Here is a 12258-nt window from a genome sequence, read left to right on the forward strand (position 1 = left end):
CAGATTTGGGAACGCTTCCAGAACTGAGAGAAGAAAACCAGAAGGAGAAGGGTGCTGCAGACCTGTGCAGTGGTCCCAGAATTACACTCATCAGATGTACACACACTCAGAAGCAACACCTTCATCACTCATACAATATACATTCAACGCACTAATATTCACAACCATACATCCACAAGAGACACCCTCATTCTAAAACATACACACACCCTTGAATGAGTGTAGCACAGTGTCTGCTCCAGGGGGAGGAGATGGGCACAAACTGATTTACTGCAGCACATGAGCACACACACACACACGTATACACACACACCCCCTCATGTATACAAACACACTATCACACACACTATTATAAGCACATTCTAGATACCTACTTACACATACTAAGTTTATCACTTTGTGCTTAGGACAGCAATCCAGGCATTCCATCTTGAGGACACACAGGCAAACGTACACCGCTGCACACATGTGAACACACATAGACTCAAGCATAAGTACCACTAAAAGTACCTGCAGCGTTAACATTAAAGTAAGGAACAACCATTAACAGACTGGGACAAGGCTAAACAAAACTCTCGCAAAGTGAATGCATGACCTAAATTGTTGCAACATATTGTGGATTCCCTCCTTTCCCTCTATTTCCTGCTCTCTCTTCCTCTCTTTTCCCTTTGTTCAAGGTCAAGGTCACTGACTAAGATAAATATTCAAATCATTTTGTCTCATGTACTTTTACTCTATAAATGATCTAGTTCTCAAACACAAACACAATGACCTAACCACAAACTGTAACTCACAATATCAGGGAAAACCTATTTCACAGTAAATCCAACAAATGATACTGTATCTTTCGAGACTAATTAAAATATCTCCATGTCTTTCTGTATGACGTGTATATAATTGTGTATACTTATGTAATATGTGTATAATTATGTAATATGTGTTTAATGTGTATACTCTTTCTGGGTGTGTACTGTATGTAAAGGTGAATCAAGGTTTTGAGTTGTGTGAATAAAGAGTCTTCTGTCCCACCCCCAGCGTATCTGTCTGAACATACTATCATCCTTAGTCAGAGTTAGTTAGATTATCAAGGAGGCAGCTTTTATTTCAGCCCAACAAAGCCCTGCAAAATACACATCCAGTGGCAGGTCCTCACATGTCACTGGGCTGGTCCAAGACTCTCTAAACCAGGGTTTTCCAAATTCAGTCCTGGGCTCGCCTCAGAGGGTGTACGTTTTGGTTTTCGCCCTAGAATTACACAGCTGGTTCAAATAACCAACTAATCATCAAGCTTTGACTATTTGAATCAGCTGTGTTGTGCTGGGGCAAAAACCAAAACGTGCACCCAGGAGGAGCTCTAGGACCGAGTTTGGGAAACTCTGCTTTAAACCACACAACACCTGCCTGCTCACACAGGCACTACCCAGCCTGGCCTGACCCCGGCCGTGTTGGTGTGGCTGTCTCTACAACAGGAAGGCTACACACTTGAAAGCTTATATTAATGTGCACAGTAAACAGTAAAGATTATACTTCTGGTGAAGTGTTTTAAAATGGGACACAACATGGAGCAAGGTGGCACCCTCTTTCACAAAACTGGTCCAATGATAGGACCCTGCCATTGTGATAGGCAGCCAATGACAGGCAGCCACCTCTCTGTTTTCTCTTTCATGCCTCCATTTCAGTACGGTATCTATCTTGCTATAAAACCTTTCTAGTCTTATAGGTAAGGCAGATTTACAACCTATATCTTATGTCATGAAAACCATCTTTCGAGTTAAAACCATCAAAACAAGCATTCCTTTATTGAAAAACACACAATAAAATAAATCTCTCAACCTTATAAAAACGTGTGATAAAATATACAGTTTTGATCTTTACAAACGCATACATGAAATAAATCAATAGAATCATTCATGGAATTCTTTACCAGGAGAATACTGTTTCCAGTCCCATGGGAGGGTAATGGGGCTGGCTGGCGGCAGGTATTGATCAGATGGGACATAACACATCAGATTGGATAACTGCACAAGCAGGTGAACAGAACCAGCACCTTGTAGAGTATCCTGCTAGAATGGACTGGCAATGTCCTCAGACTGGGCAGACTGGGGTGTTGGCAGTGTCTTGGATAGACTCCTCTGTTCATTTGGCTCATGGGCAGCTTTGTAATACAACAGGAGAGGCAGAATATGAGAGAGGGAGAAAACTTTGAGACCACAACACCCATGATCCTCAGTGTGGACACAGAGGGAGAAAGATGGAGCTGCTTCCTATAATGGACACATGGTGGCAACATCAGTTCACAAAAATGACAGAACCCATGGAAAACAGGCTTCTTCATTGTAAACAGGCTTCTTCATGGAAAACAGGCTTCTTCATGGAAAACAGGCTTCTTCATGGAAAACAGGCTTCTTCATGGAAAACAGGCTTCTTCATGGAATGGTGGGGTTCTTCATCTACATTCAAAGATGTATCACAGTTCCTTTTATATCCAGAAGTAATAGGCAGTCATTTAAGTTGTCATTTTTGCAGGAAGCAGGAGAGCGTTGGCCAGAAAAACTAAATGGCAGATAGTCACAGAAAACTCCTGGCCCAGGAAAGCTTCCAAAAGCCTTACTTCCCAATGCCCTTAGCCTTAACATTAGCCACTGCCAGATACAGGGCTTCCACCAGCCCTTGTCCTTACCTTAGCAACCCCCAGATACCACAGGTTTAACAAAAGTGTTTCACTGACTTAACTCACCATGGGACCTTGACCATAACCACAAAACTCACTCACAAATTTGCTGTCAAAAACATTCATTTTGGAATGATGTCCATATGAGCCATTAGCTCAACTGTAGAGGAATGTTGATTATTCAAGTGGTAAAATAATTCTGTAAACGAATTTGGATCAAATGGCTACCATCCCAAATGTGATGAAGAAGAAGATGCATACTGGAGCAAAGAGTTGCTGAACCAGTCTGCTAGTTGTGTTGGATGCCACCACATCAAGAGACTGCAGCTGGTGCCAATTCAGCCATATCTAACAAGAGTTAATGGAGAGAAGCACAGACAGACAGACATAACAGGCCAGGCCAGGCAGCTGGGCCAGCAGTCTCAGTGTGAGTTGATGTTAGTGAAAAAGTTCCAAAGAACAGCAATTTTGGTTAAAAAAAATTCCTCCAACATACTGGTATCTCTTGGACTATTACTCAGTAAAGTTATTGACTCAAATAGACTACCAGTAGTCATAATACTACATAGTTAAAATACAATAACATAGCTGTTTGTTAAAAAACATGAAATGATGCCTAAAAAAGTGGTGGAATGTAAAGGGATCACTAATACTGGGTTAAGTTCAACTACAGTAGCAAGAGTCTGAATGGCGACTCATGTGAGCAGACGGTAGAAGAAAGCAGGACCCCCCCCCCCCCAGAAATTCATCAGTCCTCCCAAACAGAGTGGACCTGGAATGGCCAGCCCCTCTAGTCAGAGACCAGTCCATCCAAACAGGACACCTCGCCCACACCAGCAGAGGTAGGGAGGGGATTTGGCCCTGACCCCTGGACCCCCCTAGACCCCTCAACACACTGTAGGGTCCTTCCACTCCTTCTTCTCCCTGGCATTTAGCTCTCTCTCCTCTGGGACCCTGGCATTTAGCTCTCTCTCCTCTAGGACCCTGGCATTTAGCTCTCTCTCCTCTAGGACCCTGGCATTTAGCTCTCTCTCCTCTAGGACCCTGGCATTTAGCTCTCTCTCCTCTAGGACCCTGGCATTTAACTCTCTCTCCTGCAGTTCCCTCCCCTGCAGCTCCAGGTCTGTGTTGGCGTGGCGGTTGAGTTTGCGGTACTTGAACACCACAAAGATGCCCAGCACCACCAGGACTATGGCGATGGCTGCCCCGATGGCTACAGCCAGCATGCCTATCTCAGAGACGGAGGCTGGAGGGAGCAGCACAACACAACACAAACACACACACAGCAATACATTAGCACTGACTGGCATTCCTCAATAACCCTTTACAAGTGTCTGGTAGACTTACAGTATTCAGTACATTTTAACATAGAGTAGTTATTTGTGAACTTACATTAATTGTCAGGCTGACTGACTGACTGACTGACCTTTGTGGACGACCCTGAGGGTGACCTCTCCGTTGATGCCGTGGACGTCAGGCAGGTTGCGAACCTGGCAGGTGTAGGTACCGTTGAAGGTGAAGGGAACGTCCTGGAGGCTGATGGAGGCGTCCTGTCTCAGGATGTCCCCCGACCACACCACATGGCCCTTAAACCGCCCCTCTGTAGGGGGGTATGCCGTATCCTGGTAGTAAAACACCTGACACACACACACGTTTCAAAGAGTACATACATGAATAAACATGACACACATTCACAGTGGTTCAAGAAATATAAAGTGATGACTCAATACTCACTAGATTTTGATTTCACTCATTTAAGAACATGTACTACAAAGGTGTGTTCCCATGTCTAACCCGGTTTTCCCCCTAACTCAGACACATTCACTGCATGTCTAACCCCATTTTCCCCCTAACTCAGACACATTCACTGCATGTCTAACCCCATTTTCCCCATTCACTGCATGTCTAACCCCGTTTTCCCCCTATCTCAGACACATTCACTGCATGTCTAACCCCATTTTCCCCCTAACTCAGACACATTCACTGCATGTCTAACCCCATTTTCCCCCTAATCAGACACATTCACTGCATGTCTAACCCCGTTTTCCCCCTATCTCAGACACATTCACTGCATGTCTAACCCCATTTTCCCCCTAACTCAGACACATTCACTGCATGTCTAACCCCATTTTCCCTCTAATCAGACACATTCACTGCATGTCTAACCCCGTTTTCCCCCTAATTCAGACACATTCACTGCATGTCTAACACCGTTTTCTCCCTAATTCAGACACATTCACTGCATGTGTAACCCCGTTTTCCCCCCAATTCAGACACATTCACTGCATGTCTAACCCCGTTTTCCCCCTAATTCAGACACATTCACTGCATGTCTAACCCCGTTTTCCCCCTAATTCAGACACATTCATTGCATGTCTAACCCCGTTTTCCCCCTAATTCAGACACATTCACTGCATGTCTAACCCCGTTTTCCCCCTAATTCAGACACATTCGCTGCATGTATAACCCCGTCTTCCCCCTAATTCAGACACATTCACTGCATGTCTAACCCCGTTTTCCCCCTAATTCAGACACATTCGCTGCATGTCTAACCCCGTCTTCCCATTCACTGATAATTCAGACACATTCACTGCATGTCTAACCCCGTTTTCCACATTCGCTGCATGTCTAACCCCGTCTTCCCCCTAATTCAGGCACATTCACTGCATGTCAGACACATTCGCTGCATGTCTAACCCCGTCTTCCCCCTAATTCAGACACATTCACTGCATGTCTAACCTCGTCTTCCCCCTAATTCAGACACATTCACTGCATGTCTACTGTTAATCCGGCTTCCAGTGTGGAAAGGTCACCCACCGACTCCTCGTCTCCCGGGCCCAAGGGACGGAAGTTCCAGGAGACAGTCACAGAGGAGAGGGACACGGGGTGTTTGGACTTAAAGGTGCACTTCAGTCTCACTTCTGTCCCGTTCACTGCCTCCACCTCATTGGACATAAAAACCTCCATCCCACCGACTCGCAGCACACCTGAAACAAAGAATGGACCCAATGAGACACGCAGGCACAGATATACAGTGCAGCATACACTATATAAAATAAATGCATTTAAATAACCCTGCGAACAGCATTAGCAAGCACCTTATCAAAGTCCTCACAGAACGTTCAGAGTACACTACTAAACACAGAAATCTTTATTTCACAGCTTCGAGGATGCATATGACCATGAGAAGGTTGATAGTGGTTTTTAAAACAAAATGTCTGTTTACATATCTTCAGTTTAAACGTAGCTCACTTGCTTCAGTATACACAGTACTATACCGTGTATCTTCAGTAAACATGGCCTTGACTTCCAAGAACCAATTGGTACACTGACTACACTCCTCAAATCACTGGAGCTGTAATGTAGCTCACAAATGATGCATTTTGTACACAGTCACACTCTTCAAGCGTGTCTCCTCTCCTACAGTACTTTATGTAGTCCAGTGTGGACTAATCACGACAATAAGCTGAGCTAGAGTTCTAATTCACACTTAAATCAAACACAAAGAAAACTGAAAGAGCAAATAAACTATATATCCAGGATGTATCACATCCGGCTGTGATTGGGAGTCCCATAGGGCGGAGCACAATTGGCCCAGTGTTGTCCAAGTTTGGCTGGGGTAGGCCATCATTGTAAATAAGAATATGTTCTTAAATGACTTGCCTAGTTAAATAAAGGTTAAATAAATAAAATAATAATAATAATAATAAAATTAGAAAGCAGGTGGAATGGCCCTGTAATGATTCACTCAGCATTCCACTGCTGTGCCAGGCCCTCACTGTGTTATATTGTGTGTTTGTGTGTGTGTGTTAATGATTGTAGGTGTTCAGTCCAGAGGTCCACCTATGGGAGACTGAACCAGCCAGGGACTATTAAAAGATTCTGATAAAGCTGTTCTGGCAAACATTCAATCTTACATCTGTATCCATTGGCACGGACAAATAATTAATGGTATTCAGGGATTTTGGTGGGAATTCAGGTAGCCTATTCAATTTATTATCAAATTTAACTATTTGTTTCTTAGAATACACTGATATAGCCTATGCATGTTCTAATTGTATCAGGTACAGTATTTTAAAAATATATTTTGTGTTAAAAAAGACAATGATATGCCTCATTTGCATAAATACAACAGGTGTATTTGCATACATGAAACATTAACATAAATAGGAAGAGGGCTGCAACCACCAAAACCATTGTCTACTGAGCCACCAAAACCCTTGCTCTGTCACTCTAGGCCTACCTGTACTCACCTGCGCTGTCTAGACTGCCTCATAAATTACTGTTGTTGTTACGTTCTGTTGCATAATTCAACAAGTGTGTCAACAGCAGTATTTTTTTCTCCGTGATGCTGATGACTATTTTTGTCCACTTATACAGGAGGAATAAAGACCCCGTGGCTATGGTGGTGAGTAGTTGACTCAAAGAGAGAGAAAGACAATAGTTGAACAGTGTTGCACGAATTAATTTCTTCAAATATTAAGGAGAAGCAGCAAAGAGAGAAATTGTATTTTTTCCCCTCCAGTTTCAGTTTTACTTATACAAGCTAATGCAGCCTACTCAAGGACCTGACTCTAACGGACAGGAATGATATTTTTGTTAGCTAGCTGGCTAAGGCTATCCAATACGCCAACTCTTTCAATTCAAGGCTAGCTTTTGATTTTAACAATTTATCGTCACCGGGTCCAGGCGGTGTAACTGCTAGCTGTACTCTACTGCGTGATTCTACACATCGATTGGATTGTGGGTTTACTAACGCTTTAGTTCTAGTAGCTACACTATGTATACAAAAGTATGTGTTCACCCCTTCAAATGAGTGGATTTGGCTATTTCAGCCACACTGACAGGCAGGGGGCGCAACTTTTGTTTTAGAAGTGGGGGCATAATATATATATATATTTTTTTTTAATACTGTCGGATAAACACTCAACTGTCGGATAAACACTCCTACCCGACTGCTCGGAGGTGTCCGCATGGTCCTAAAGCACACCGTTGCTTCGTTTTGTATCACATTCCAATTATAAAACTGTGTGTGGGGGGGGGACAAGAAAGCTATTTCAGAATGTGGGGGGGGGGGGACATGTGAAAGTTGCACTCTGCTGACAGGTGTATAAAATTGAGCACACAGCCATGCAATCCCCATAGACAAACATTGGCAGTGGAATGGCCTTACTGACTTTCAGTGACTTTTGAAATTGGCACCTTCATTGGATGGCACCTTTCCAACAAGTCAGTTTGTCAAATTTCTGCCCTGATAGAGCTGGCCCGGTCAACTGTAAGTGCTGTTATTGTGAAGTGGAAAAGTCTAGGAGCAACAACAGCTCAGCTGAGAAGTGGTAGGCCACACAAGAATGGGAACGCCAAGTGCCGAAGCCTAAGATCACCATGCGCAATGCCAAGGTTCGGCTGGAGTGGTGTAAAGCTCGCCACCATTGGACTCTGGAGCAGTTGAAACTCGTTCTCTGGAGTGATGAATCACGCTTCGCCATCTGGCAGGCGGACGGATGAATCTGGGTTTGGCAGATGCCAGGAGAACGCTACCTGCCCCAATGCATAGTGCCAACTGTAAAGTTTGGTGGAGGAGGAATAATGGTCTGGGGCTGTTTTTTATGCGTCGGGCTGGGTCCCTAGTCCCAGTGAAGGGAAATCTTAACGCTACAGCATACAATGACATTCTAGACGATTCTGTGCTTTCAACTTTGTGGCAACAGTTTGGGAAGGCCCTTTCCTGTTTCAGCTTGACAATGCCCCCGTGCACAAAGCAAGGTTCATACAGAAATGGTTTGTCAAGATCGGTGTGGAAGAACTTGACTGGCCTGCACAGAGCCCTGACCTCAAAGAACACCTTTGGGGTGAATTGGAACACAGACTGCGAGCCAGGCCTAAATCGCCCAACATCAGTGCCCGACTTCACTAATGCTCTTGTGGCTGAATGGAAGTCCCCGCAACAATGTTCCATCTAGTGGAAAGCCTTCCCAGAAAAGTGTTATAGCATGCAAAGGTGGGACCAACTCCATATTAATGCCCATGATTTTGGAAAGAGATATTCAATGAGCAGATGTCCAAATACTTTTGGTAATGTATATGATGTTAGCTAATATGGTGACACTGATGTAGGCTGTGTGTTGTAGTTATGGTATGAAGGTTTGGCTTGGAGAGGTTTTTTCGCCTGATCACAGTGTTGTGTTGCGCACTGAACTCCACAAGCGAAGGGAAAATGTGCGAGGAGGAGAGAGCATAGATGTGATGCTGCTGTTTGTATGGCTGCTATGAAAGTGAACTGTGTGTGCGGGTGATCAGGGGTGTATTCATTCCGCCAATTCTGTTGCAAAACGTTTCTTAATATTTGACTGCAGTGGGCTAAATCATGGTCACACAGAATTTCTTGGTAGTCTTAAATAAAATAAATTCTTAAAAAGAAGACACCTGTACAATGTCAGATATAGAGTTGAAATGTATTCCATTTTGAGTTTGCATCCCAATATTACACATTATATGCATCACAGAAAAATAACAGAACTGTTTGACATAGAAACACTCGATTTCCTGCTATTTAAAAAAAATAAAAATTATTAATAAAATATTAATAACATTCCACCCATGAGGCCACTAGGTAATTTGACTGCAGAAAAGGGCTACAAGGAACGAAACTGGGATGGACCTACCTGAATTCTTAGTTTTTATACACTGAACAAAAATCTAAACACCATATGTAAAGTGTTGGTCCCATGTTTCATGAGCTGAAATAAAAAATCCCAGACGTTTTCCATAATATTTATATTATGCACAAAAGCTTGTTTCTCTCAAATTTTGTGCACAAATGTGTTTACATCCCTGTTAGTGAGCATTTCTCCTTTGCCAAGATAATCCATCCACCTGACAGGTGTGGCATATCAAGAAGCTGATTAAACAGAATGATAATTACACAGGTGCACCTTGTGCTGGGGACAATAAAAGGCCACTCTAAAATGTGTAGTTTTGTCACGCAATACAATGCCACAGATGTCTCAAGTTGAGGGAGCGTGCAGTTGGCTTGCTGACTGCAGGAATGTCCACCACAGCTGATGAAACTGTGGGTTTGCAGTGCTGAAGAATTTCTGCATAAACTGTCAGAAACAGTCTCAGGGAAGCTCATCTGCATGCTCGTCGTCCTTACCAGGATCTTGACCTGACTGCAGTTCGGCGTCGTAACCAACTTCAGTGGACAAATGCTCACCTTCGATGGCCACTGGCACACTGGAGGAGTGTACTCTTCATGGATGAGTCCCGGTTTTAACTGTACCGGGCGTTGTGTGGGTGAGCGTTTTGCTGACGTCAACGTTGTCAACAGAGTACCCCATGTTGGCGGTGGGGTTATGGTATGGGCAGGCATAAGCTACAGACAATGAACACAATTGCATTTTATCAATGGCAATTTGAACGCACCGCGATACCGTGATAGATCCTAAGGCCCATTGTCGTGCTATCCATCCGTCGCCATTACCTCATGTTTCAGCATGATAATGCACGGCCCCATGTCGCAAGGATCTGTACAAAATTCCTAGAAGCTGAAAATGTCCCAGTTCTTCCATGGCCTGAATACTCACCAGACATGTCACCTATTGAGCATGTTTGGGATGCTCTGGATTGACGTGTACGACAGCGTGATCCAGTTCTTGCCAATATCCGCCAACTTCACACAGCCATTGAAGAGGAGTGCGACAACATTCCACAGGCCACAATCAACTCTATGTGAAGGAGATGTGTCACACTGCATGAGGCAAATGGTGGTCATAGACTGACTGTTTTTCTGATCAACGCCCCTAAAAATGTTTTAATGGTATCTGTGAGCAACAGATGCATATCTGTATTACCAGTCATGTGAAATCCATATATTAGGGCATAATGAATGTATTTAAATTGACTGATTTCCTTATATGAACTGTAACTCAGGAAAATCTTTGAAATTGTTGCACTTTGCATTTATATTTTTGTTCAGTGTAGATGGGTGCGAGAGGGGGTGCTGTGGGATTATTTAAAATACTCTAATAATTATCCGAGATCTTTGGCCTGGTCTACCTGAAAAACATGTCAATGTCGAAGCTATTCTATAATGATAAAGTATACAGAATCAAGAGTAGGTTACTCATTATCATTATGATGGAAATTAGATAGGGGCTCTGTTCACCTGAACTGTAGCCATTTGAGCCCTACAGTTGCTGGAAACAATGTTTTCACAGAATAATACTAGGCCCAAGTGTTCATGTATAACTCCAAATGGTGACTAATTGGACTGAAATCAGAAATTAAGGAAGTAACTTCGAACTCACCTGGCACTGCAAATCCACCCAGAAGCGCGAGGAACTGTAGCCATGTCCGATACATCGGATTGGCAGTTTGCTCAGGCCTTAAAGACTGACAAAATGTCAAACAGTTACTAGACACCTCCAAAATTGAAAGTTCTAAGGGTCATGCAAGGATTACCTCAACAGGTTTTTGATAAAGTAATTTAGCGCTATGGACTCGGGAGTCTGAAAGCACAGGCGATGTGCGCACTAGGACTGTAGGCGGCGTCATAAATAGGCAGCATCACACACTTTTTGCCTTTGCCAGTCTGGAGGGCGGGTGATGTACACTCTTGTCAAACCTGTTTGACCAAAACTATGTGTAAAGTATTCCTACTGCTGCTGCAGGCCTACTTTTACCCGCAGGCAAAATCTGTTTTTCTTCCGGTAATTTCCATCCAATTGTGCATGCATGTGCAGGCAGTAGCAACGCACATACTAGTTAGGCATTTGATGTCCCTGGGATAATATAAAGGTATTATGCCCCAAGCGCCAGAACCAATATTAAGGTACGATCTCCCACGCTGGGACAACATTTAGGTATAATGTTCCAAATGAGGTCTCTGGGACAACATATTGTTTATTTTCAAAACAACTAAAGCAAAGGTTTTGTTACTTTATTGGGTGCACTATGCAGCCAGCGACTGCTGCCACCCGGTGGACATTTCTTTGTATTACACTAAAACCTGAAAATCATCTTCAAGCTATAATTTACATTCCAACCCACTAAATAAAGATACTGATATAATAATGATCGGAAATCATGTCAATAGATAATGCTTTTAAATGTGATACCTACCTAGTATTAAATGAAAGCCAAGAGGCGGAACATGCTTCAATGCACGACTCATCTCAAACCCTCAGAGGTAGTAATCAAACTTGTGGGGAGAGGGGCATTCTTCTTACCAAACCACGTGACCTTTGTTTTGGAGGTGTTCAGAACAAGGTTAAGGGTAGAGAAAGCTTGTTGGACACTAAGAAAGCTTTGCTGTAGAGCATTTAACACTGACTATTGTCGCCAGGAAATGTCCCGCCATCACAGGATCCTTGTAGGGACCTGATTTAAAACAGAAAAGCAGGCTGATTTAGTATAATTAACATTTCGTTGCTGATAGTATGGATTGTTTAATTTAAATATATATATATATTATTATTATTTTTTAAATGGTATCCTTATTATCCACCTGTACAGTAGGTGGTGGAATGCACATATAATTGTTGCAAACGCCATTATACCAAAGAAGAAGACTTCTGTCGCTGGGC

At 43.2% G+C, this 12258-nt stretch overlaps 1 protein-coding gene across 1 annotated transcript; it reads right to left on the reverse strand.

Moving 5' to 3' along the window:
• Positions 1-1764: 1764 nt before the first annotated feature.
• LOC139418372 (myelin protein zero-like protein 2) lies at positions 1765-11222 on the reverse strand. Its single transcript, XM_071167770.1, has 4 exons — positions 10981-11222; positions 5489-5658; positions 4098-4308; positions 1765-3917 (listed from the first exon to the last, which is right to left on the reverse strand). The coding sequence occupies exons 1-4, from the start codon at positions 11033-11035 to the stop codon at positions 3559-3561; spliced, it is 795 nt and encodes a 264-aa protein (XP_071023871.1). The 5' UTR covers positions 11036-11222; the 3' UTR covers positions 1765-3558.
• Between the last annotated feature and the right edge of the window lie 1036 nt (positions 11223-12258).

This window comes from Oncorhynchus clarkii, chromosome 10 (assembly GCF_045791955.1).
Source record: "Oncorhynchus clarkii lewisi isolate Uvic-CL-2024 chromosome 10, UVic_Ocla_1.0, whole genome shotgun sequence".
NCBI classification, from domain to species: Eukaryota; Metazoa; Chordata; class Actinopteri; order Salmoniformes; family Salmonidae; genus Oncorhynchus; species Oncorhynchus clarkii.

Bases quoted from the DNA above. Each gene is read 5' to 3' on its own strand.
- LOC139418372 (XM_071167770.1), bottom strand. From the start codon at position 11,035: ATGTATCGGACATGGCTACAGTTCCTCGCGCTTCTGGGTGGATTTGCA. The intron at 5,659-10,980 runs GTGAGTTCGAAG...TCTTTGTTTCAG, and splicing joins GGGTGGATTTGCAGTGCCAG to GTGTGCTGCGAGTCGGTGGG. The intron at 4,309-5,488 runs GTGGGTGACCTT...TGTGTGTGTCAG, and splicing joins GCCCGGGAGACGAGGAGTCG to GTGTTTTACTACCAGGATAC.